General features: G+C 40.2%; 1 protein-coding gene across 1 annotated transcript; it reads right to left on the bottom strand.

The window, feature by feature from the left end:
- Nucleotides 1-155: 155 nt before the first annotated feature.
- VIRMA (vir like m6A methyltransferase associated) lies at nucleotides 156-27,260 on the bottom strand. Its single transcript, XM_003205183.5, has 24 exons — nucleotides 27,138-27,260; nucleotides 23,770-23,885; nucleotides 23,455-23,541; nucleotides 23,015-23,063; nucleotides 22,153-22,321; nucleotides 21,727-21,849; nucleotides 20,889-21,173; nucleotides 18,945-20,097; nucleotides 17,353-17,844; nucleotides 16,054-16,208; nucleotides 14,594-14,676; nucleotides 13,295-13,388; nucleotides 12,613-13,157; nucleotides 11,852-12,087; nucleotides 11,010-11,262; nucleotides 9,621-9,838; nucleotides 8,464-8,596; nucleotides 7,565-7,717; nucleotides 5,940-6,100; nucleotides 5,631-5,727; nucleotides 4,443-4,609; nucleotides 3,977-4,308; nucleotides 2,984-3,127; nucleotides 156-2,525 (listed from the first exon to the last, which is right to left on the bottom strand). The coding sequence occupies exons 1-24, from the start codon at nucleotides 27,198-27,200 to the stop codon at nucleotides 2,368-2,370; spliced, it is 5,466 nt and encodes a 1,821-aa protein (XP_003205231.3). The 5' UTR covers nucleotides 27,201-27,260; the 3' UTR covers nucleotides 156-2,367.
- Between the last annotated feature and the right edge of the window lie 526 nt (nucleotides 27,261-27,786).

Consider the following 27,786-nt stretch of genomic DNA (forward strand, 5'->3'; position numbering starts at 1 on the left):
TTAATGACCATCTCCTTTCCTTACCCAACTCCTGGCACATGGTTTGTGTACTCAGCCCCAGGACTTAGGAGGAAGAATTCTATCACGCTGTGGATCTGTTCCACATTCTTGCTCATCCCAGGTGTTTTGTTCATTAGGAAACAGAACTTGAAGGCTTATTTTTGGGCACGGTATAGAAAGCAAAATTTAATGCTTAGAATGTTATTTACTCATGGAAGGATTCCAGTTTAAAAGAGTCAAACCAAATAAAGAGCATCATTTCAAGTTGAATTTATCCAAGAAAGGAACCACTTTGCATCGAAGGGCTACAGAGTTCATCAATAAAAAAACAAAAGACACAATTCTTTTTCAAGTTTAACTAAATTTACAGATTGCATAAATCTTAAAGAACTTAACCAACCCTTTGTTTCTTTCTAGTTTGAAAATTATTAGTGCGATGCCATAATTTTAAACTTGCAAGAACCAGTACTGTAAATTTACATATTTATTCCATGCCTGACACTTTTCATTTCAAATTCCCTGACAGAAAACAAATGATTCATATCCCTGCTAGTTTCAAACACAGTAAAGATTTTTTTAAAAATTAAAAACCTTAAACACATGGTGTGAAGGAGTCGACTTGAAAAAATATTTATGCAGTGCTCCTTAAAAAAATAGCATTAATACCTGTAATGCCTGAGAGCTGCACCCATTTTAGTCATTACAACTGCATCGTTAGTAAAATTGCATCTTGCTGTTATTTTCACCATTCAGAAAACTGTGACCTCCAATCATTTTTTTTGCTCGTGTTCATTTATACAACAACAAAAATACATATTTTTGTGAATGAATATTATTCCCTTTGAGTGCACTCAGTCAGTCAATAGAAGCTCACCACTTTCTTAGGTTAACTCAACTGACTTTGTGCCAGCTCATCAGCTCGCAAACCATGGGACGTTATGGCCCAAAGTCTTCCACAGTCAGTCTGCTCAACTGGGGCCTTCTATGATTCAAGTAAAAGCCATCCTGATTTAACCAACCAGTACAAAGCCAAAAAAAAAACTCAGTTTGAAGTGTGATCGTATTATAGAAACAGTTGACATAGGTTGTTCAAGTTGATGACACTAAGCAGATTAGCTGTCCAAAGTAAGTTACAATTACTTAAAGCATTTTAACTGCACCTTATGTGACCAGGATGAAGACCGCTTCATAGCACTTTTGTAACGCCAAGAGACCAAAGCATAAGGGAAGGCCACGCTCAGTTAATGGATAGTGAAACTCATTTTTAAAAAAGTACGTGGCCTGTGAACTCCTCACCCCACGCAACTGAGAAGGAACGCAAATTTGTAAACAAGTTCCATCAGTCTATGAGTATAACATGAAAATAAATTTAGAGGAATCTGCTGGTAACATTTCTCCATGACTCCTGCTTGCAAAAGTTTTGCTCTTTGCAATATATCTGTCTGAATTACAGAAATAAAAATCCAAGCTATCTATTCAAAGGGAAGTTTTAGTATTACTGTTTCACTATGTGGTTGTTCAGTCTTCACATGAATCTATGCCCCTTCCTCAGCTCTATATGTCAGCAGATGGGCAGGCACCAATTACCTCCAGGCTCTCTGGCAGTATGGGTATCTTGCTGTTTAACCACAAAGCATGATCTGTTTTCCAGCAAAATAACATTTATGCTCCCTAATACATGAACTGGAATTATAAAGGGAATTCTAGGACGTTGTCTTATTCTCACCAAAGTCAGTGACAGATTTTCTATGAATTTTAAGAGGTGCAAGATCTTGCTCAAGTGTCTTATCACGTTACCAAAAGTATACAAAAAAAACTATATAAATTAATGAATCCATGAAAGAATACAAACATAACTGTAATTTCAATCTTCTATTACCTGCTACAACTTCTCTTGAATGTACCTCAATTGTTAATAACCGAGACCGGCTAAAAAAAGGGCTAGTGGCTCTAAACCTGAGAGGAAAAACTAAAGTTGTCTTACATACAGAATTTTATAGAATTATATAGAATTTTCTTGCAGTAATAAGTCACACACAAAACATCTGTACCTTGCTTTTGGCACAATATTTTAGAAGTCTTTCAAGGCTTAACGAGGTTCTTTACCGAATAGTCTACTGTCCACGAAAAAATTAAAACATTCTTTCAAAAGGAACCAAAAAAAAATATACAATTGTACACAAAAAAAGTCTTGAATTTTATTGAAATTTCAAGTCTTGTATCAAACAAAAACTTCTCTTCAGACAAAAATATTCTCCTGGTGTCCTCCAGATACCCAGCAACTCTGAATTGGTCCTTCAGTGCCTCTGTTAGCTTTGTCATCTTCACAGAAGTCCCTGTGGTTGGGCTGTTCCATTAGGTCTCATTTTATCGTGTGAAGGAACGTACATGACGACCTCTTCCACTGCCTCCACTAACAAACTTCCCTCTTGAGCCACCACTGCTACTACTATTAGCACTTGTCCAAGATGGTCCAATTCCTCCGCGGCCTCTGGAAGCACGATCGCGAGGACTCGGTCGGTAGCCTTAAAGCAAAGAAAAGTATACTCAGTTGGAAAAAAAAAAAAAAAAAAAAAAAGCCTAGGTGCAGCAGGTGCTGTGAAAGCACAGGAAACAAAAACAAGACGAGACACAAACCGGGTTTGTTTTCTCCTTTTAATTTTCACCTTTCTTTTAGGCCAGCATTTTTGTTTTGATTGGTTCTAAAGTTACCGTGTGGTTATGAAGACAACTGAATTGCAAAAATCTGAATGCAAAGTTAAGGTTCTGCGATCGAGTGTTCAATTCAGCAAGTTTTAGGGATTACAGGACAGTTCGTACGAAAGCATGTATTTGACAGTCTCAGTGACAACTGTTCATATATGCTTAAAAAATTTGCTGAATTTCAAGGTGTTTGCGGCATCCTTGCATGGTTTCATTTGTAAAGCAAAAATGAAATTCAAGGAATTTTCTATAGTTCGATGCCCATATGAATACCATGTACCTGCTGAACTTAATGGTCTCAGTGGTGGCAGTGGACCCCTGTTAAAATTGCTTTGACCACCTCTACTGTCATTGTAGGTTCCTCGCGGCGTACTCTGTGCGCTCCAACTTGAGCCTCGAGCGCCTTCACGACGACTGTAGTTTCCTAAATGGGGAGAGAATAACCCATACACTGTAGAGCAAATCTCACGTTTCTTTCACTTGAATCTTCAAAATACTAAGTGGGTAAACACAGTATTTACATAATTCAAATAGATAAAACTGCATTAACATACGCTCAGTATTTTCACTCAAAGCCCACACATTTTCCCCTGGTTTAATGCACAGCACAGTATCTACTTTTCAGATGCAATATCAAGTTTTAAAGGACTTGCATTAGCTGCTGTACAAAGAGACACCCCTAATGCTTTCAGTATTTGCTGTCAAGCAAATCCCAGTACTTGTGACTTTTCTAAATGGAAGTATTTTCCATTTCCGCTGTGGTAACTTGTCATACCTACAGGATGGAAAGGAAAGGAATGCAGCCTTGTTTGTATAGGAAAAAAGTTTAACACGGTAACTAGAAGCTCCAGCTTCAATGAAATTGCATCTTGCTCTTGTCAAGATCTTCCATCCTTTTATTCAAGCCCCACTGAAATCCAGAGGCACACTGATGCTTGATTTCAGGAACTACTATATCAAAATGGTAGAGAGACCTTTGTATTTCTCTGTGTTTCTGAAACAATCCAAGAGTTGCTGTACACAAGACCGTGACATGGAAAAGGAAACAGCTAACTCCTTTTGTAAGAGGCAACACGGGAACTTGCAGTTTTGGTTCAGTTTCAGTGCACGTGAGATAACCTTTTCTAGCACCAAACAACTTCTTTCCTTCCTGGATACACTATGTCAGAAACATCTCATGCCAGGAGTGATTCATTTGTGGAAAATCTGGCTAGTATTACTGAAGCATTTTTAGCATTCATTTATTCCAATTCTAATAAAAAAGAAGGCATACCTTTTGAAGCAGGTGGGGTAAAGAACCTGTTCTGACTGTGAAAAGCTCCCCGTCCTCCACGATTCCCTGAGAACCCACCACGTGAAGAAATCTTCTGCGATACTTTCGGTGGCCTTTTGGCCGGTGGTATCCCGTCCGGAGCAACCACTTCTTTGCTCTCTGCAGCAACAAAATCATCCACGTGCATGGAGGGTGGTCTGCTTGTGTTCTGTTTCCTTTGACGGAAGATATCGTGTGGTCGAATTCCTTGTCCAAATCCTCCCCTGCCTCTTCCTCTTGGTGGTGGCACAACGTGAGCTCTCTTTGCAGGCTCTATGTATTCGGATTTTCCACTGTCATGACAAACCATGGTTTCTTTTGTTAATGTAAAAATTAGAACGATGGCATTTTAAAAGTATTTGGCATTTTGAGAATATACAAAACAGTGCTAACCACACCAGCTGTTTACACACTAAACTCATCTTACCTCGAAGTTATGAAAGTCTCATGCTTGTGCTTGCCAAGTTTGAAACCTTTTGTAGTTTTTGTCCGACCAGGAGATGATGGTTCTGACAAAAATGACCTCTCCAATTCCGCTTGCAAGTCAAAGTCACTGCAGCCCTTCTCTGACAGTTCAATTAAGTCAACTTTTACCTGCAGTAATAAAGTTTTATAACAGCAATCATTATGAGCCCCTCTAAAAAAAAAAAAAAACATGCACCAACATGGATGAGAATCAGCAGAGATCTTAACACAGCCCAGCTCTTTCTGCTAGTGTGAAAGGCTCTATCCTCCCCCTTTTAATGCAGTAGTGTGGCTCAAATAAAAGCAGCAGTAAGAAAACAATAAAATAAATTTAAAAAAAAGCAGCAGAGCTGCAGCAAAATTGCCCTCATGCCTCTGAATCTCTGCAAAGGGCTTAAATTTCAAGCATTGTTCTGCTTACGCTACAGTCCCATCAATTTATCAGTGCTGCTTTTAGATGCAAATCAATTATTTGGTCTTTGCTTAAGAAATTTAAGTGCTTCTATCTTTGCTTGTAAACATGGAAGAGTGAAACTAAAAAAGAATGTAGGCAACTGACTCAACAGAAACAGACTATTTCTCGCATAAGAAGCTAAGACACTAACAAGTGCTTCATTTTAAAATTGCTATTTTTTGTTACTGCATATTTTTCAAAGTGATATTTGAAGTTCAGATCACAAAAATCAAGTTTCAAGTAACTTGAAAAAATGTTGTGTACAGTTTGATTTACTACTGCCTTTTTTTCCTCCCCTTTTGTCGCATCAGGGCAAAGATGAGCTTAAAACAGAGATGAGCTTCTTTGAATATTACTGCAATGACGGAAGATAAGTATGGACAGGACAAAATAAATCATGTTCTTAGTCTACATTTAACACAAATTACTGAAAAGCCCCAGCAGCAATACAAAAAAGCAGGTTAGGACTGACACACAACTATTCCTCTAAAGGAGATGAGTTGTACACTAAGAGCGCTGTGGAAGGTGCCAATTTTGTGCCTGTTTGTGTCAATTTGAAGGCATTTGATAATAACCCTTTAACAAATGTTAGCCTTACTGTATCTGGGTCAATCGCCCGCTTGCCCACGTGAATCTCTATCCCAGGCTAACCCTTACTTTTAAACCCACTTCAGTAACGTTAATGAAGCTTTTTACCATATCCAGATCAGTGTCTATTTCTTCAGCCTGAAAGGGTGAGAACCACATGGACTTCAGCTGGTCATCCATCACATCTGCCAAAACATACGTAGTCCTGCAACAAAACAATGCCAAATGCGTTTGTTTATGAACTGCAACCAACTGCAAGCATATGAGCACTTCACAACCTGGGGTGAATACCTTATCCTTGACACCTGCATGAAACTAAATATACTGGTACTAGTAGGGAGTAGCAGAAGCAGTTCTGTTTAGATCCTGTTTGTAAGTAAATCACAGGCCATAAGCCCACACATTTAACCATTTTACCTGTTGTTAAATAAATTCTGAAGAGAATCTGGTGCAGAAAGGATAGGCTCTACATCCTGGTCACTTAGTGGACAAGCATCACCCGCTGATTCCAACATTTGCCTGACCCCAACAATGTTGTCCAGTAAGGATTCAAGGCCATCATCTTCCTTAGAATGGTCCTAAGTCAACATATGACAAGGCAGAATTTGTTACTCTCCTCAAAGAAATAAACTTTTTGTGTTAATTATTAAAAAAAAGACTACATTGCACAGTCCATCATCTGTCCACAAACAGCGAAGCTGAGACACTTTAGCACGAAATGACAGCAGATTGCTCCTTAGTATGCCACAAAACAGTTGCCACAGGTACATTCTTCACTACTAGCTGATGCAACAAGCTCTGTAAATTGCTCTGCAGCACATGTATTCTCCTCAGGTTGAAATTAAAACGAGCCCTCTGCTAGAGCATTCCAACATCCTAAGCATCTGTTACTCTTCGTTCAGCACAGCTGTGGCTTTTAGTCGTTTACCACTGATTTGGAGGCAGGGATGAGGGACAGCAGGAGAGCACACTGGAAAGGCATCAGTGACCAACAGGATGTGGAGCAAATTGTAGAGCAGCTGTTCTACGGACTCTTCTAAATTAGCTTCTACTGCACGACAGTCAGCAACGATGCAGAATTAGACTGGAATATTAGAATTTGGTCTCTAATTAGAGTCAGAGAAACACCGGATGGATGGAATTCTCCAAGTCCTCTAGTCCAACTCCCCTGCTTGAAGCAGGACTGCCACCACAGCTGTATCAGCTCAGCCCTAACTTAATCTAACCAAGTCTTAAAAAAATGTACTCTGGTAGTGATTTTGCTACTCTCCCTCTCCCACTCCTCCCTTAGCATCAACCTGAACCTCTGAAGGCACAGTCTGGGGCCATCACTCTTTGGTTTATCCATCTGAAGCCATGAAGAAGAATTTGGTTCCATCACCCTTGTAACTATCCTCAAATTGCTGTAAGCAGCTGTAAGATAGCTCCCTTCACAGGACTAAATAAGCTCATATCCCTCATCCCTTCTCCATAGCACATGTGCTCTGGGTCCCTGACTACCTTGCTTGAACGCTCTCAAATTTCCCTCAAACTGCCAAGGAGTAAAGATGGCTAGAGGCAAACACAGCATTTCAGCTAACAGCTCACCAGCATTCCATGGAGTGAGACACTGAGGTCCCCTCCTTTGTTGTCCATGCTCCCAGAATTGCTCAGAATGCAGCCTTGGTCTATTTCAATCTCCCACTCAGCACAACCAGCCAGACCAGCCTGCACTTAGGCACTGGATTGCCCTGCTCTCACTTCATTTTGCCTCATGACCCACACAAGCTTTCTGCTAAACAAATCCTAGAAAGTTTATTGAGATCATTCAATTGAGGCTCAGTGGTTCATCATTTCAACCACTCCCTCAGCTTACTGTCCTACAGAAATTCACTGAAGATGTATCCATCACTTGTGTCTCATCCCTACCTGAAACTTCTTAAAACAAGAGCAAAGCACATGACATACCACCCCCTTCTCATCAGATAGGGATAGTCTTTAAAAGCACAGTCAGACACAAGATTACAACATGGTTCAATACAACAATATTCAAATTCTTTTACCATCACATGTTTTTCCAGATCAAGCAGTAGGTTTTCTGGGGTTTCCTCTTTGCTCTGCAGTAGATGTTTTAACTCTGCAGTGGTGAGACCCAGCGTTCTGCCTGGATGAGATCCATCTACTTCTATAAGGCTCCCATCATCTCCACAACATCCCTAGAAAACATGAAGAGTGGGAAATAAGTATACCTAAATGTTCATTATCTTACTTCTAAGACTGCAAACTCCTTAGAACTTAAATATACATTAGAGAACTCTAGCAAAATGAATAATTTCTCCAGATTTAAAGGCATATAATGCAAAATATTTTTAATAAGTGTATTTCAATCCTGCAACAAGATTAATCCAATCTTTTCCCATATAAACTGAGGTCTGTATCAGAGAAATTATAATTATTTTAGACTTCTTTCTATACTATACATTAACAGTCTTTACATACTGCACTATATTTATAGAATACTTTCTATAGTAAATGTTAATGCAGCAACTCTCTAACATGCCATAATGAAACCTGGATGCGATAGCACACTACTCACATAGGAAAGTCAATGAACTAATTGACAGATCAGATTTTTACTCTGGTAAAACTGATGTTCCATAAGCCTTCTTTAAGAGGAAGCCATTCTACCATAAGATTTTTTTTTGTGCTGCCAATGTTACTTATCCTAAAGACTCAAGATGCCACTTTTTTCCTACTGAAAGCTCTTATTTATTGTGTTCTGCACAACTTCTACAGATTTCATTAAAAAATAAAAGTGGCCCTGGTGCTACTGATGGAAAAGCCTTGCAGAGCAATCTACATAGTCATCTGCTTTCTGAAATAATAGCTCCTGAATGCATCTCACGCTGCAGAGTTCAGAGAGCAGCCACTGAATTTGTCTGTTGAATACATGGCCACTCACCAGAGTATCAGAGTTGAGAAGCTGTCGCATAAAATCCAGGAAAGAAGAGGCCAGCTCACCAGTGTCTTTGCTGAAACTAGTTATGACGCGCTTCAGTACCGTATACAGAGCACTGCTGTGTTTTCTTAGAGAGCTGGTTTTTCAGTTTGGAGTTGTGTTTTGTTTTGTTTTTTTTAGAAAAAAAGAAAAAAACACTGCATTAGTGCATGCACTGTGACCACTGCGCTGTAACTTATCACAATAACATACATTACAAAGTGAATTTGGTAAGTTTCATCATTATTGAGTTGTGACTACAAAGCTGGAGCTTCTTCATTTTCTCTGCACTCAACTCTTGTTCTCACCAGTGCAGTCCACAGACTGCTCAGACACAGCTGTACACACCACAGCAATACCTCAAAAACCAGCAGAGAATGGCATTTACATCTTGTGGAGGAAAAGAGAATCACAGAAACAGCAACGCCTTTAACCTATTTTTCATTGACAAGTTGTGTAGCTTGCTAAGTCTGAGCAGCACGCTTCTGTAACAGTGCTTACAAGAGTACTTTGAGCAGCCTTTTATCAGTGCTGCAATACCTCGCACCATCCCTGTCTATGCACCTCACTTCAGTGGACAGAACTCAGTCCAAATCCAGGACAGAGAAAGAAGTGACAAAACAACTTGGTACTGCCCACTGCACGTATACATTCTGTTCAAAGCAGAGTGGACTTAATTCAAGTAGCTTAAAAAAAAAATTCCATTTCAAAAGCCCTAATTGTTGGGTGGTCAAGACATGAGAACTTTATCTCATTCAAATCCACCAGCCTTGTGATGGCAAATCACAGAATGGCCTGGGTTGAAAAGGACCACAACGATCATCTAGTTTCAACCCCCTGCTATGTGTAGGGTCGCCAACCACCGAACCAGGCTGTCCAGAGCCACATCCAGCCTGGCCTTGAATGCCTCCAGGGATGGGGCATCCACAACCTCCTTGGGCAACCTGTTCCAGTGATATTACAGTTTCATATGACAGTGATATTACAGTTTCATATTACATCTAGGACTCCCAGATGGAGAAGTAGGAATTCATAAGCCTTCCAAATCTTCCTCTGATTTCATATTGCAGACGATTTTAATAAAATTTTAATTTGTCAGAGAATATCCAAAGATTTCATACCTCTTCAAGTGATAGAAGCCGTAGTCATGCTCTGTAAGGAACATCATTGTTCGGATACATGTCAGCAGACAACTGTAACTGCTCTCAGAATTGGTTAATGTTTCCATTAGACAGTCACAAATTGATGGCATCAGATCCTTGTTTGGCAAGGAATTGGAAAGCTGCTCTAATTCTGACACAGAGCCTTCTGACGAACTTGGTAAAATGAGTGCAATATCCTACAAAAAATGGTTATTATTCACATTGTAAAAATGCATTTGAAATACAAGCAGTAAGTATAAACCACACATCACATTAGGAACACTAGGCTCTTTCCCTACTCCTTTTTTTAGCATATTCCCATAGTTGGCAGTTACTAATGACTAGTAACACACTAAACTAATGTACCCTTTCTAATTTGCTTCTGTTAAGGACTGCAAACTATCACTGATTTTTTAAAACATAAAAAATACAAAGGGTGAGAAGTGACAGCAAAGCCACAACTCAATTCCAGACAGTAAGGGAGTAATATCTCATCCTTGGGATTACGCTTTTTGCTTAGGGAGTCAAACTGTCCCTTAATCTCAAGACATTCCTCAAAATTTAGATGCTGCAAGGGCCACTTAGGAAATCTAACATCTACTGCTCCTTCATGTTTTATGTAACATAACACAAGACTGATTTTCTCAATGAATTTGCATAGGCAAAGACTCCTGCTTAAATGCAAGTGACTGGCTGATCTCTACCAACCATGCCCAAAAGTCATTTGCATAACTGGATTAAACCAAACACATGCAATTAATAAGATAAGCAACAACATGCAAATCTATGTATACAACTCATGAGAAACTACTTGGCCTACTCTAAGAATCAGTAGTCAAATTTCTCACTTTATTCTGTGTGGGGGTTTTTTGTTGTTTTTGTTGTTGTTACTGTTGTTGTGGGGGTGTTTGGTTTGTAACAGTGGTAGCAGTCTATTATACATATCTTCAGACTTGGAATGTTATGTTGAAAAGATTTCAGTTAGACTGCTAAGAGACGCATTTTTCAACTGGGTAAAAAGTGAACAGTGACAGCACAAGTTCCAAAATCTTCCTGTAAGGAGAAACGATATCCCCCTCAGCAGAGAGAACAGTCAGTCTTTGCATCATTGGTCTCTAAAGACCACCAAAACAGCGGCCACAGTGATTCAGTGATTTATATCCAAGAATAGAAACACTGGCAGCAAGTCTGTCACAGTAGCCAACCATACAGAATTTTTTTACTTTTTGCATTTTAACAACATTGATGGGTTCTTCCTCTTACGGAAAAACAAACAAAAAAAAAACCCACATGCTCCTAAGAAATAACATCATTTAATTTTTCCCCAAAAGCAGTCAAAACACATGATGCATTAAACATAAAAAATACCTGATCACAGAGGGACTGCAAAATGGAAGTTACGTATTCCGCGCTTTGTTGATGAGTGACATTGTCTCCAACTGATCGCATTAAAGCCAAAAGCTCCTGGAAAACTTCTCCATACTTTTCATCACCTTTAGTAGTTCCATTGATAAGATGCAAAATGGCCAATTTACAAGCTTTATGTGAAGCCAGGGCATCCAATAAAGCAAGCAATCGAGTAGTCTGGCCAGTGTATTGTTTCTCTTTATCTTCCGTGTTGCTGAAAGGATATCAATGCACTTTGAATATATAGGAAAAGCTGTTCTAAGAAGTGATCTAAAAAATTAGAATACCAACTGTTGCAGGAGCCACAATTCTACATTTTAAACAAAACACCTGCTGTATTTACTTAGACTTTATCTTCTTTAACTTTCACTAAACAACTTTCAGTTGCATCAGAATGTAACTGTGCACTTAAAATAAACAATATTCACTCAATCTCCTGCACCTGACAAATATCTGCATATTTCTCTGCTGATATGCAAATCCCAGTAAAGTAAACTTATTTAGTTCAGATAAGTCCTTTAGGAAAAGTTCAGTGAATAGAAAAGTCTTTGAAGGGACAGCCTGAAAAAAGCCTTCCTAAAATACTTTCCATACACGCACAGAGTGAAGCAGTAGAGAGATATGATACTGCTCCTTGCCAACACGATGCATTATCAGGACACAGTATATACTATGGACTGAGAATTCATTCCATTCATAATAGATAAATATTGAAAGTATTTTTCTCTTGCTGAATCAGCACAGAACCTGGGAGACATTATCGGTCCATTAAAGAAATCTTTGCAATACAAAAATGAGGATACCTTTGTAGGTCTTCTACAATTAGATCCAATACAGTCCTCATGATAAGAAGAGCAGTAGGTGAAGCCAAGTCACACAACTGAACGCAAATACGTCTCAACATGTGCTGAATAGGCTGGCAAGATGAACCAGAGAAGGATCGAACTATCTCTTGTATCAGTTTGGCCTGAACATGAAGATGCATGCTCCACAGCTTCCTGGTGTTGAGTGCCACTGAAATATCATGTGGCTCAATTACCTGCAGGAACAGAAGAACAGGTTTTTTCCTTCCCACTTTCATCACAAAAACTCATTTCTACTACAAAGTGTAAACAAATACTAAGTACTGATATTGTCCTCAACAAAAAAACATAATGCCATTTTCATTAATATCACTGAATGACAGAGTACAGAGCCACAAGTTAGATATTCCATTGGGAGCATGGATTGCCATGCATCTTTTATGCTTACTTAAAGATGACAAATTCAAGATGCGTGCCCTACTACAGTGAGAGCTGGCATTGCCAGCCATTATTTCATTAATACAATAGTAGTCCAGATAATCTAGAGAAGAAAAATGGTTAACTATTAACTGAAAAAGATGCTCCGATTCCTCCCCTTCCCCACGAGAAACATACCTCTAAAGAATCTACGTGAACATAAATGCTTTATAAAACCTTGAATCCACCCTTTCATCTATCTGTTATCCCACAGGTAGGAAAATGGTCTAAAACAGCTACAGACAATTGAAATTATTTAAAAACTAACTAAATCTAAATTATACCTGAGTTGTCTGCATGGGCAGCGGAAGAGGCAACAATTCTGAAAGCAGTATAAGTCCAGAGAAAAAACCCTCAGGAATTCTCAAAATGGAGGAGAGAACCTCTTTTAGCATTAAAGACCAAGTATTGTTTGCCAAGGTTTCTTCCGAAATGGTAAGCTTTTCATTAACGCCCTGTGTAAAAGTCAGTAGGATATCAACAATGTCATTCTGAATTTTCTGTTCATCACTATCTAAGCGGCCTGAGAGGGGAATAGAACACAGGAGCATGTGTAAAGAAACCAGTGCTGATGGGACACGCATGTCCTTGAATTCGAAAGATCCGCCCCTCAGCAGTTCTGTTAGCATGGTTTTAAGTAGCGTCAGGGTACAGCGGGCCATAGAAATAGTAGTAACTCTGTGAAGTGTGGTGCCCATGTTGACATGGAGTCGCCAAGGCTGAATAAGGATGCTGTTCAGCTTCTGGAGAACACGAATGAAAGTGTCCATTCCCTCAGAAGAAAACAGTTGAATTACTGCTAGATTCCATTTAAGGTCTTTCTGCTGACCTGTATGGAAAACAAAAAAACGCTTCTGAATGTCTAATTCCTCCTGGGAAATCACAGTTACATTTCAGGCATGTTTAAGTGAAAGACTCAGGAAACTAAGATTTCTGTGTTAAACAGTACAAATGTATGTACCATACCTTCTACCATAGGTGGTGGACACGCAACATGGCAAAGAACACGAAGTGCCGTAGGAAGACCAACTCCATCTGGGGTCATCAAACTGTCAATGTTCTTCAAACAAAATTTAAAAAACACTTGTATTACAAGAAATGACTTTATATCAAATGTTTTACTTGCTTTACATTCTGACACTGCAATAAACAAACAGTTTAGTCATCAGATTGTTAAACACATTTGCTTAATTATACAGAAAAGCAAACTTAATATAACTTAGAGAGAAAGCATTTTAATTCATTCATTTTCAACTTTTTTTTTTAAACTGGCAAACTATGCACTATGCTGATAACCTACATTTAAATGAAGAGCTGTAATGCAAACCAGGGACCAATACATCAACAAGTCCACCAGTCCAAACCTTGGAAAACCAGCTGTTAATGCTTAAGGTATATACATATATTATATACCTACATATATATGGACACACACAGGTATAGTTATCATTTATCATTCACTGACTACCAGCCTCTACTGAAGGGAATGGAGGTCTTCAAGACCGTTTTCCAGAAGGGAGGTTTTCATTTAACAAAAATCAGAAAAACAGACTAAGTTTCTGCTGTTTCAAAACATATAAATGACAATGTTTTACATTCTATCCTTCCAATACAGGTATTCTTCTGCTTGATGTTTTGAACAAGAAAGGAAAATTAACTGCTAATGCTATTTCAGTGAACTTAAGGGGAGAATTATTCTCTGGGAGCTCCAGGAAAAAACAGTTGGAAGTCTCTTCCAGCTTTCCTGGTGAATAACCCCGTATTTGGCCTTTCTTAGTAACCAAAGCTGCAAAATGAAAAACTGCTGCCTGCTCAATGCAGGTGAAAAAGCAACTTGTCTCTGCCTGCAAAATTACTTCCCAAGAACTGGCAGTTGACAGCTCTACTTCCTATGTTGGTCACACTTCTTGGCCCCAGGTTCCCAACGCACATGACCAGGATACACACTTCAGTGTTGGATTAAAAACTCAAAACCAAAAATAAGGATAGAGAAGGATACATAGAAAATAAGGCTACATTAATTTTTTACAAATTACATTCTGATTGTTTATACAATGATATAAACTTTGCACTCGGCTACCTGGAGCTTTGTTTCGCTAAATATAACTGAAAGCAAAAATTGGCCAAAAGATCATAAACTTTAATAGAAACATCTGTTTTTAAATATCATGTTGGTATATACCCAAGATAAAGTATCAAACTACAAAAAAGCATAAGCCTATAGAGTACAACTAAAAGTAAAATACAACTCTGTATTTTACTAACCTGTTTGATATATTCAATAAGATTTGGAATACAATTTATTTCGAATCTAAGGTTTTTCAAAGGTTCAAGCCACTTGCTGAGCTCTGGGGGAAAAAAAAAAACAACTTACTGTTAATCAAGTAACTTGTCAGTGCATTTATGAACATAGAGTTTTATTCAATAAAAACGTACTCAATCTACACAATTTCACACTAAGTTCAAGTGTGAAATCCATAAAGCATACTCTGTAGCAAGCAGAAAAGCACCAACAAAAGAAGACTTCAAAACAATCAATACACCTCAAGTATTCTGCTTGTCAACCTGAACACTCAAATAATTCTCAGCTTGTTTTGTCTTATTCGTAAGTAAATATATTTTACAAAAGACAGCGGATCCCACTGTCACATAAAGAAAAAGCCATTAAGCAAAACAGGTCCTTGCTCTTGATGTACATAACAGGTTATTAAAAACTGAAAACAAACATCCCATAAATGCCCAAACAGAACCAATCTCTGCACCTATTCTCTCTGAAAGTCTTTACACAGGAAATTTCTCTTTGATCAGAATAACCTGAATGTCACAAATCTTTGGTAGAGAGATTTCAAGTTTTTAAACTCATTGCTCCTGAAAATAGGCAGAAGAACGTGAAGTTCAAAGGCCAAATGGCTATAAATTAACAAGGTGGATATAAACTAGATCCGCTCCTCACAAAACAGTCTGACAATCTGCAGAGGCAGAGATAAAAGAGAAAAGAAATAAAAGCATGGCAGTGGGGGAAATCAAACTGAAGTTCTGAAGAATTCTGATTTGTGGCAGTGCCTTTAAGTTTCTGGGAGAAACTGCTGGGAGATCTAGACACAGCAGCGCAGCAGTGCAGAGCACAACTCTGGCCATCACAGCATTACTGTTCAGGTGCCAGAATGGTCCCCAGCAGCCTTCGTCCAATCAGCCCCATCTGAGTCAACACAACTGAGGGAAGATCCCACGGCACAACTTGGAGGTCGAAAGACTTCGTAACAGAAACCTGACTGTTCCATGCCAGTTGGCCCAGGTGCCAGGAAATAGTCCCAGGAATACTTCCTTTATTTGCATATACAGACCCTGTAAGCCCACATCGCTAAAGAAAACAACAAAAGTTAAGAGTCCGCTCACTAACTAGTTAGTCCAATTCTGAAATTTGCTCTCCTAAGTTATTTTCAACACAAAAATAATTTCATACTTCCTGCAATTATCCAAAATTTGTGGCAGTTAATATTACTTGAAAAATAATTTAACTATACAGAATTTCCTATTAAACTGTCATTAGCAGGAAAAAAAAATTACACATAATATCTGTGAGTCAACTAATCAGTTGCAGCTGGAGAAGGAATTTCATTACATACATTATCCAAACCAGATGATTGTGAAGTACCAATTACCCACACATAAAAGGTTTCTTCCATACATTCAGACAATTCAGTTGATAATGACACATACTGTACCTTGCAATTTGGTGTTATTTTCGTCTGCCTTACAAAGCTTCAGCAAAGGCGCCGAGTGCTGTTCCAGCATTTGGACATCACTGGAAGACTGAACCACCAGCAGAACAAGGATGCAGGCATAATTATAAGCAACTGACTTCTTAGACTTTGAGTCTCTGAAACAACGATAAGAATCTTCTTTAGATCCCAGCTAATGCAAATTTGCTTGATTTTCATACTTTAACACCTAAAAGTCCATGCACAGAACTTTCACTTCCAGCAAGGCTTTCCCCATATAATTATCATTAAAAAAGAAATTTCTCCTGCATTTTTTGAAGTTTCCATTTATATTTGCTTAACACATATTTTAGCACCCATAAAAAATGAGAGTTGAGGGCACTGACAAGAGTCAACTAAACAGCAAATCTTTTTCTGTAACTTTGTCTCTGCTTTTAAATTTTTGCCTGGAAGTGCTGCTACCTAAAGTAACAACTGCCTGTCCAGAGCACATGACTACTTTTAACACACATAAGAACTTAATGAACTAAGAGATTCCCAGCCCTGAGAAGTGTGCATCCCCAGACAAATCCTCCTCTTGAATGAGAACTGTCTGCTTATTGATTTTTTCATATAGCCAAACGTCTGATCTGTATCATAACGTCTTTATGGATGACCTACACAAATTTTGGGCATCAAGAACTTGATCACAACTGTGAGGCCTGATCTTCACAGAATCACAGAATGGTCCAGGTTGGAAGGGACATCAAGAATCATCAAGTTCCAACTTCCCTGTCACAGGCAGGGCCACCAACCTCCATATCTCATACTAGACCAGGCTGCCCAGGGCCCCATCCAACCTGGCCTTGAACACCTCCAGGGACGGGGCATCCACAACCTCTCTGGGCAGCCTGTTCCAGTACCTCACCACTCTCTTTGTAAAGAACTTCCCCCTGACATCCAACCTAAATCTTCCCTACCTCAACTTAAAACCACTTCCTCTTGTCCTGCTATTATCTACCCTTGTAAAGAGTTGACTCCCCTCCTGTTTGTAGGCTCCCTTTTGGTACTGGAAGGTTGCAATAAGGTCACCCTGAAGCCTTCTCTTCTCCAGGCTAAACAAGCCCAGCTCCCTCAGCCTGTCTTCTTAGGGGAGGTGCTCCAGCCCTCTGTTATTTTCAATAACACTGTTCTACTTAAGGTATTTTCAACAAGTTCATGGTCTAAAAGGAACACAAATTATTTAATTATACTGAATTATTTTTAGAAGATAGATACTTCCAAAATGTAGAAATCTAAAAATGCAAATATATGCATAATTACCCTAAAGCTTCTTTGGAATAGTACTCCATTAAAGTAATAAGACTTTGGAGGTTTTTCTCCAGACTGAAAACATGAGCCACAGCAGATCTTCCCACAGGGTTAAAGGTGATCAAGTAAAGGTTGTGAAGCGTTCCCAGCAGGTCAGAGTGGTCAGTTTCCTCACTGGCTGTGCACCGCTGAAAGTGGCAGAATAATTCTGAAATGCATTGTAACGTCTGTGTCGAATGGAGGAGCCACAGGGCAAACGTGTCCTCATTTGCACCATCTGATTGGAGACCTTCCTCTTGATCCGGATCAGAAAACTGACAAAGTGCTCTAATCAGCAAATTCGTCGCCTCATACTCAGAAATGAAAAAAAGGAGACCCTTCTGTGACTGTGCCAGGAAACGCAACAGATCTCGGATAGCTTGTAGCACACCTGGATGTGCACCTGTCACTGGAATAGACAGTAGCAAAGTAATGCATTCCAAGAAATGGTGACTATGGAGATATCTGAAAAAAACGTACAGGAAAAGAATCAGTAACATTACAATCATCTGCCAACACTGTACAACAACAGAATGTAAAGTTACGTGCCTCCTAGCTTCAGTACTTACCTGCTCTGTGGACTATGAGAAATAATAACTAATAATAAAGCAGCACAAAATTTTAAACATACGAAACATAGCTGTTCTAATATTTACAGGAAAAGAATCACAGAATGGTTTAAGTTGGAAGGAGTCTTAAAGACCCTCTAGTTCCAAGTCCCCTGCCGTGGGCAGGGACATCACCCACCGGCTCAGGCTGCCCAGGGCCCCATCCAGCCTGGCCTTGAACACCTCCAGGGATGGGGCACCCACAGCTCCCCTGGGCAGCTATGCCAGGGCCTCACCATCCTCCGAGTAAAGAATCTCCACCTAACATCTAAATTAGATCCCTCCTCTTTTAGTATAAAGCCATTCCTCCTTGTTATATTGTTACTTGAGGACTGTCTGCTTATAGATATTAATATTTAGCTGTGATCTACACTGCTATTATCAAAGAAAGCCGTTAACGTTTACAGAAATACTTCCCAGATAACAACTTGCTAACAGAGAAATAACACATGGGATCCTATAAATAGCTGAATACAGACAGGCCTGAACTCCTCTGCCCATGCTCTGGAACACTGAGCCAGGCTTACAGAACAGCATGTTGGTTTATATCCTGCCAGCTCAGCACAGTGAAAGAGGTAATTCCAGACTCTTCATCCATATGCGTAGACATCTTCCAGGTTGAAAAAGGGAAAACACTTAGATCTATAACAACTTTCAAATAGCCAGTTGCACAGCACCTAGCATAACCATCCAGGATTTATGAATGCAACTGACATGTTAGCTCAGTATCTGTCGTAGCAAGAGGTTAGCTTGCTGTCAAGCGTGTGGTAGGCTTGACTGAAAGCCAACAAAGGTAACAGGTCCATTAACCGTCAAATTCTCTTGGAACAATCCAGAAACTTGTAACAAAAACAAAGCAAAACAAAAAAAAGTGTCAGTCAACAATGTCATCCCTAAAAATGTCTGTACCGAGCTGGAGGAAATACATTCTAAAAAGGGAACTTGCAAGTACCATACCTAAAAAGAACAGGATAAGGATCATCCCTTTCTGGAGGGCCTGTAATGCGTGCCATGGTTGGGAAAGATTTCACAGGTGGCTGAATCATTGTATGAGGAGCTGTCTCCATCAAGTGGAAGATTTCTTCAAGAAGACTAATGAGTTTTTCCACCTCTCCTTCACTTATATTAGAAGATTCCAAAAGATGATCCATATCCATAGGAGCCTCCACATCGTTCTCATATTCTTGGTTGGCTCTGTCAAGTCCTGCCAAGTCCTGGTCCTGTTCTGTCTCCGTGTGATTAGGAAGAGAAGGAGTGTTCTCAGCCAACTGATCAACCACCTTTTTAATATCTGACAGAATCTCATAGAAATGACACTTCTGGAGAATTGCAGAACCAGCAGTAACTACTCTCACAGTCTGATCTAACAGTATGAGTTCGAGCAGTTTCTGATAACCACTTTTTTCATGTGCATCTGCACCACCTCTGAGAAACATTTCCATTCCCTCAGTTGTGCTAATAACACTATCCAAAGCTTTAAAAGCGTTAAGTTTAAGAGAGGAGGATACATGGTCTGCAAACAACAGTTCAAACAACACATTAATAACTCCTGCCTGCAAGAGTGCTGTTATTCCTTGAGTCCCACATTCTCCTAATGATGACACCAGTTTCGTCCCAGCTTTGAGCTGTCGGACATTCAAAGCAATAGGCTGCTTGAGAGCTACCTGAAGGCTTAAAGCTTGCAGGGTCCAGTCTACTAGCTGGGTAATATAGTCTTGTTTCGTGTCTTTAACCTGCAAATAGCTCAATCCTTTTACTATTAAACTTGGAATCTCTTCTAATGCAGTCACCCACTTCGCACCCCTTTCCTCTTGATATAATTCCAGCAGCTCTGTTAATTTAACTGAGGCCTCCACTGCTCCTGAATTTTCTTTTTCTGGGTCTAGATCCTTAATTTTAGCAACTTCATTCTCAAATACAGTCTTATATGGGCAGCTGAAGTATAGAAGAGGTCCAAGCTCCCTTTCAAAAGGTTCATATGTCACGGGAGGCACAGATGCCAGATCCTCTGGTGTATATTCAATATCAAAGCTTGGATATTTAAATGTTTCGCGTTCCAGATCGGCAATTCCATCTTCATCGCTTGAAATTTGCTCATATCCATCATCTCCTAAGAAGAAAATAATTCAGTTATGAGAGAACTTATGAATAACGCAGTTCATTACTGCTGAGAAGCAGCTCAAAGCAAGATAATTACATATTCAATGCAAACTAGTTAGAAAACAATCACACACAACATACAGAAAGTTTTCTCCGTCCAGCTATAAGTGAAAGCCCCAGCTGACAGACTATTTTATGTAACAAGGGACAACTCAGAAGAACATATAAACCAAAAAGTTCTTCCAAGTGGATTACGTATTACTGCAAGAATACTCAGATTTTCTTCTTATGACTGTATCTATCACTAAACATCTAGCTCAACATTTTACACAGGGATGGGTAGCAAATTTAAATAATTTAAGATGACAATTACTGACATCGTTATGAAAAAAAAAACAGTTTAATAATTAATTTATTGTTTGCTTCACAGTTCTCTTATTTCTTTAAAAATCAGATAACAGGATCCAGTGTTCATTCTTATCTATAAAATCCACCTCTGTTTTCCTCTTCTTGTAGAGCTTGAAGGGAAGATCATAGAATTATAGAATGCCTTGGGCTGGAAGGGACCTCAAGGATCATCAAGCTCCAACCCCCCTAAAGATTTACTATCATGAAATAAATATCCCTCAGCAAAAAACTGTTCTCCCCAAGAACCATGGGCAAGGCACACAATGGAGCACTGAGGGAAGCAAAATGAGATACAGTTCTCTACACTACAACTCATTATAATAGTACTGCAATCTAAAGGTCAAAAAGCTTTTTCTTTATTTTTCTTATTTTTTTATAAACTTCTTAACTTACCTTCACCCTCCTCCTCCTCTTCACCATCCTCTTCATCTTCATCTTCCTCCTCCTCCTCCTCATCTTCATCGGGAATACTCTCTACTGTATGTCCATCATCATCGTCCTCCTCTTCCTCCTCCTCAACATCCACATCTTCTTCATCATCTCCTTCTTCTGGTTGATCTTCTTCCACCTCTCCTTCATCAGAATACTGGCTTTCTTGGTGAATGGATGTTCTATCAGGAGAAATGGGCTCAAAGTAATCCTCCCTATGGTCCACATCGTCTTCTTTTTCTCCAACCACTAAAGAAAAAATACCAAAAAAAAACAAAGTTTAAGAAATCAGAATGCTTCTGTGAAATCCGGTGCTCAGTATAATTTTAGAATTTTTCATTACACATAGTGGAGGTGCAAAAACAACATCTTAAAGAAAATCTTTGAATATTTTGGCAGAAAACAAGCAACAATCACTTAATTCAGCAAGGCTGTACAAGAAGTATGCAAAGAATTCTTGGCACTTTTCATCTGTACAGAGCTCACAATGCAACAGACGCTGCAAGCAGAGAGATGCAGGGAAAGGACAACAAGTAACTGTCAACAGGAAACTTATATAAAATATGCACACAATGATCGAGCAGTGTATTGATCAATAGCTGATATTCTTAAATCTATTATCTTTTAAATTGATACAATTTAACGTATCATACAGATTTTCTTTCAGATCCCTTCCCTCAAGTGGAATCTGTCCAGCAGCAGTAACAGCAGATAGGAAACCTCACAGTGGACACGAAACAGAATTCTGCCTCCACTAAGCAGTGGCACACAGCAGCCAAAACACAGCCTGTTGTCATTCTACCTGACACTGGCATAGGTTCATCCTCATCATCATCAGGAGGAGGAGGGCCTGGAGGTGTCCTTGGTCCCCTAGGTTGTGGTCTTGGAGGACTGCCATTGAACTGGTCTTCTTTCTCTCCATCAACTGAATTTAATGTGAAAATGAAAACTCATATTTAATGGAATCATAGAAACAGAAATAGTATATTTTAGTTTTTCAGTGCTACTTTGAATAAAGAAACACCTTAATTTCCCAGCTATTATTTAACCTGTATTTTGCCTCAGCACAATACGTGAGGCTGTCTTCTGAAACCACTTTTGATGTAAACAAGAATTGCATTAATAAGCAAGGCTATTAGCAATACAGATTTTTTTTTTTTAATATAATGCAGGACTAAAATTAATGTGGTTAATTGCCATTTTTTACTTTAACGCCATCAAGGCTTACCATGCTTTGGGGTTCTTTTCAAACCAGGCTGTTGCTGGGGAGGAGGAGGAGGAGGTGGGGGTGGAGGAGGTGATTCTCTGTCATGAGTGATTACTCTGTCAACTGAGCCATATATTGCCAAAGTCAGACAATTGTACCACCCCCTCAGAACCAATCCATCTGTGTTGACCTGTTTGGATTTGTTTAAAGAAAAAAAAAAAAAATCACTTTAAAAGAATACAAGATAACTAGATAAAAATTACAGTTTATATCGCTGTATCAGTATCTGCATAGAAGCAAAAACAAAGTACTGAACATTGGAGTATCCCTCCAATCTGCATTTTGAAAACTGAGAAAACTTAAGATATATAAATCATTACAAGAAATAAGTAAATAAGTAAATAAGAAATAAGTAAATAATTATAAGAAATAAGTCCTCTAAAAGCATTCAATTACTTGCATTGTGTTGCCTAATTCATACAGCCTGTATCATACCTCCAGTTAACAAAGGAAAAAAAAAAAAGAACAACATTAATTACCATGGGCCACACATGTACTGATCTGAATGAGATAAATCAAACAAACTCGAAGAGGATATGATTTTTTGTGGCCTGCAGCCATAACGTTCTGTTTCATCTTTGCTCACAACAGATACTTCCATTGGCAATCTTGGTAAGAAATGTCAAGCAATCAAGTCTTCCTCAACTTATGCCATTCATATGGCATTTATGACACAGACTGTAAAGTAGTAAGTACCTGAGCTACAGGAAAGTTTTAGAATAAGATCTTAAACAGCAAACATTTTACTCAGTTCCATCGCACCACACTTTTATACTCAGATGACAAATGTGTAGAAAAGGAGGTTTAAATCACATTGAATTACCTTTGCATTGGGTCTGAAAATAATTGAAGTGTTTTCATCATACTCGAGGCTGTTAGGTAAAACATACAAAATTATTTTTCCATTACTACAAAGCATTTCATAGAAACGAAACATAGCAGTACTAAACAGATCAGCCAACGACACAATATTGAATAAAAACACACACTGAAAAACGGGAATGAAGAACTGCTTATTTCCACATAATACTTTTCATTAACACATATGAGATACGGAAGTTTAAAAATAAAAACTTTTAAGTATGAACATCTGTCCTCTCACAAGAACTGGAGCAAAAGGGCAAGGAGAATACAAACTCCTTAGCAAAAGGCAGACCAAACGAGAAAAATATGGGAGCTGCAGATATTCTGCACTCAGAACTTCTCAAGAAGAAAAAGGGAAGGTGGATAATGAAGTCTTGAAGTAATTGCGAAAGTGCTTACCTCCCCAGCCTATCAAAAACAGGAGCACTTGGCTTGCTGACATTGTTGAAAAACAAGTCCAGTTGAAACGTGTGTGGGGATGTCTCTCTGGAAACACAATAAAGGTAAAAATTAAACCCATCAATCTCCTTATCAGAGAGTAAGCAAGACTAACAAGGAAAAAGCCTTAAATAATGCTGTTTAAATGATTCCCCAAAATAATTACAAGAGCAGCAGACATGCAAATGCATTTTATCTTTTTAGACAGGAAGTTCTAGTGAAATACAGAAGTTGAAGAAAAACAAACAGGAAGGTGTTCCTGAATCAGACACTCACCCATAAGCCCTGCTGTCGGGTAAACTCGTGTGAGCTCTCACACCTGGAGGAATGACACGTACTTCATTTATATAAACCACACATGGGAAACGAACCACATCTATATTGGTACTTTGCTGCAAAAAAACAAAGAAGAAAGAAATGCAAAATGTGTAAAATATCAAATGGAAGCAATGTAACAAATACTCTTTATTAACCAAACTTAGGTTACAATACTAATTACAAAATTCAATTCTGTAAAATCTTAATTGCTTGTTAAACAGAGAAGATTTTTTAAGTGACCTCCTGGCATTTTTTTAAATTCCACTTGAACCTTATTTATTCAATACTGCAATATTTGGAAGCCCATTCAGAACACAGAAATAGCAAATGTGAAGAAATATTATGCTTTAGCAGTCCTAAAAGGCATGTTTAAGCAAACTATGAAGTAACTGTAACATCACCAACCTCCCATACAGTAACAACCAAACAACTGACCCACTGCCTTGAGAGGTGCTGGCAGCACTGCAGCATATACAAAACTCTATGATGGTGAGGCAGTGGCTGCTGGGGCAAGAGGAGAAGGCAAGGAGGAAATTCAGTGTCTGTCTAGGTATATCTAGGTATTTCCTAGAAAGAACTAAGGAGTTACTTTTTAAGGGAGTGACAAGACCAGCTGAAGTGCCTCTACTCCAGTACACACAGCTTGGGAAACAAACAGGAGGAGCTGGAAGCCACTGTGCTGCTTGAAAGCTACAACATAGTTGTCATCATTGAAACCTAGTGGGATGATTCCCATGACTGGAATGTGGTTATTGACAGTTATGAGCTGTTCAGAAGGGACAGGCAAGGAAGGAGGGATGGGAGTGTTGCTATCTACACCAGGAAAGGAATAGAATGTGAAGAGCTGTCCCTAAAGAACAGCCATGAGCAAGTCAAAATCCTAGAAGTGACAGTTAGAGACTGAGGCAGCAAAGGGAGCCTTGTGATTGGTGCCTGCCAGAGGCCAGCAGATCAGTCAGATCCTGTCGATGATGCCTTCTACCTGCAGCTACAGGAGGTGTCACGATTGCAAGTGCTTGTCCTGCTGGGGGACTTCAACCACACAGACATTTGCTGGAAAAGTAGCACAGAGAGCTGTAGGCAATCCAGGAGGCTCCTGGAATGCACTGAGGATAACTTTCTGAGTCAATTGATGGCCCCACCAGGGGAGATGCAATACTGGACCTGTTGCTCACTAATGTAAATGCTGCTATCAGTACAGGCTGGGATGTAAGGATGGAACACAGCCCTCCTGAAAAGGACTTGGGGGTACTGGTGGGGGAAGCTGGACATGAGCCATAATGTGCCCTCACAGCCCTGAGAGCCAACCGTATTCTGGGCTGTATCTAAAGAAGTGTGGACAGCAGGATGAAGGAGGTGATCCTGCCCCTCTGCTCTGTGCTGGTGAGGCCTCACCTGGAGTACTGTGTCCAGATGTGGAGTCCTCAATTCAGGAGAGACATGGAGTTTTTGGAATGCACCCAGAGGAAGGCCACAAAAATGATCCAAGGGATGGAACACCTCTCCTATGAGGACAGGCTGAGAGAGCTGGGGCTGTTCAGCCTGGAAAAGAGAAGGCTGCAAGGTGACCTGATAGCAGCCTTTCAGTATCTAAAGGGGAGCTACAGGAAAGAAAGGGACAGACTCTAGCAGGGTCTCTGGTAGCAGAACAGGGGGAAATGATTTCAAGCTCAAAGAAGCTAGATTTAGCTTAGATATAAGGAAAAAATCTTTTACAATTAGGGTGGTGAGGCACTGGAACAGGTTGTCCAGCGATGTGGTTGATGCCCCATTCCTGTAGACTTTCAAGGCAAGGCTGGATCAGGCCCTGGACAACCTGATTTAGCTGCGCATGTCTCTGTTCACTACAAGGGAGCTAGACTACATGGCCTTCAGAGGTCCCTTTCAACTCTAAGGATTCTATGATCTTTTAGCACAAACACAGGATCTTGCTCTAAAGACTGAAGCATTGCCATTAGGAGGACAGAACAAAAGGAAACACACTGCGACAGGAAGTACAGCTTTATTAAAGGACTGATGACTGTGGGAGTGCTTTGCTTTAAAAGAGATGTATTTGTCACATGTAAGACTCAAAATTTCTGGAGGAAACCATGCTGCCAGCAGCACAGCCCAGACACATTTCTGGTTAAATGATACAGGACTGCCATATAGCAACCTCATCAAGATCACAACTGAGTCCAGTTCAGTCTTCCTCCAAAAAAAAATAATAATAAAAAAAAAAGAAAAACGAACTAGATCTGAACCGCCCAACACATTTTAGCATCAAATAAATAATTTCACTAGAAAACTAAACAGTACTTTTCAAGATGAGAAAGACCCAAGGCAAGGCAGATGATCCAGTTAGCTGGAGAATTATTGTAGCATAACAGTAGCTTTTCTACAATATGAAAAATGCATTTTGTTCACTTTAATTTTTTTTTTAATGAGAATTCAGACTAGTTCAAGTTCAAAAAGCATCATTGGCAAGAATGAAAGTGCCAGAAAACAATATATATAATTAAAAACCATTCAGTAAGAGAGCATACTGCCCTGACAAAAAGGCAAATGGTGAGCACTTCCTACTCAACACTGTCTTAAATAGTAGAAGAGAAATACATTCACGTCTGGCTAAGAGTGGCAACTACAAAGGGCAGCAGAATAACTTCTGGATTATTTTTAATTGCAGCATCAGCTCAAAATGCTTTGTTTTCTTTCTCTCCCATCTGCCCCTACACTAAATTTCTTCCACAAGCTACACTATGCTTCACATTTTCCCCTTCAAGGTCTTCTTCCTCCCTCCAGATGGGCACAAGAGGCTGAGCTGTAACACAAGCGGCTCCAAGTGAAATGTTTATGCCCTCACTATGAAAACAGAGCTGAAGTGCTTGTTTTGCTCATGATGCATACAGCTCCCACTGGATGCTACGAGGAAGTACCAGCCATCTGATAAGTACCCAGCGCACTCCTTCCGCAATCTCTCCCACTCCCTCCCTTTCTTCTTCCACTCCCTCCCTCGCAGATGCCTGCAATCACGACTCCCAAACCCCACGCTTTCAGCTCGCCTCTCCCCGTTATCTCCAGAAAGGGCCGGCACCGGCTCCCTTAGCTCCGCCAGTGTTCGCAGCGGGAAGAGTACAGCCCAAGAGGCGGGAGGAGGCGAAGGTGCCCTCTTCAGCAGAGCTGAGCCAAGCACCGCACGCTCCGGCCCAGCCGCTCACCGCCGGCCCAGGCCGCCCACAGGGGCCTACCCCAGCCCCGCTCCTCCATGTCTCGCAACGGGCTCTTAGGGTATCGGGGCGGGCAGGAACATGGCTACGGCAACCGAAAAGACGAGTCCGCCGCATTACCTCCGCGCTCTGGTGCTTGAACGTGTCTAAAAACAGCAGCTCGGTTGCAGTGTCCACCGCCATCTTGGCTGCGCCGAGGAAAGGAAGCGCTTCCGGGTCAGCGCCAGCACTTCCGGGTCAGCGCAGCTGGGGGAGGGAGGCGAGGGGGATCGCGGCGCCCCTCAGAAGCGGGACGGAGCGCTAAGCAACGGCGGGGATCCTGGGTTGGGAGGGACCCACGGGGCGTATCGAGCCCGACGTGCAGAACAGTTCCTCGCAGGCGTTCTGAGTGTACGCGCTGTGAAGCTGAAGGCAGCCCGCAGTACCCGTGGGACTGATGCGGTGCGAGTTGTGCGCGGTGATGGAGGTTCTCTGTGGGTTCCGTGTTGGGTTCCGTCACAGAACGGCTGTCTGTGTCTTTTAGAGGAAGGAGAGAAAATTCAAGGCACTTCTAACTGCAGCCAGAGCTTCAGGCAAATCTCTGCTTTCCTTAGTGATAATTATACCTCGTTATCTGTGTCTTCTGGTTCTTAATGAAATAAGCTGTCTGTGTGTGCACCAGGAACTGATGAGGCCCTTTATTTCGTTCTAGTAGCTGAGCTTGCTGCTCACTGCATCAGTTCTGATTCTGTGTCTCCATTGCCCGTGCTGAAAGCAGCTCAGGAAGCTC

Source organism: Meleagris gallopavo, chromosome 3 (assembly GCF_905368555.1).
Source record: "Meleagris gallopavo chromosome 3, MGAL_WU_HG_1.1, whole genome shotgun sequence".
Taxonomy (NCBI): domain Eukaryota; kingdom Metazoa; phylum Chordata; class Aves; order Galliformes; family Phasianidae; genus Meleagris; species Meleagris gallopavo.

What these genes read in the sequence shown, in the direction of transcription:
- VIRMA (XM_003205183.5), bottom strand. Translation starts at nt 27,200, where the DNA reads ATGGCGGTGGACACTGCAACCGAGCTGCTGTTTTTAGACACGTTCAAG. An exon ending in CCTTATCCTGTTCTTTTTAG is followed by an intron (nt 17,845 to 18,944) that starts GTATGGTACTTG and finishes CGTTTTTTTCAG; the next exon opens with ATATCTCCATAGTCACCATT. An exon ending in TTATTGAATATATCAAACAG is followed by an intron (nt 13,389 to 14,593) that starts GTTAGTAAAATA and finishes TTTTGTTTGAAG; the next exon opens with AACATTGACAGTTTGATGAC.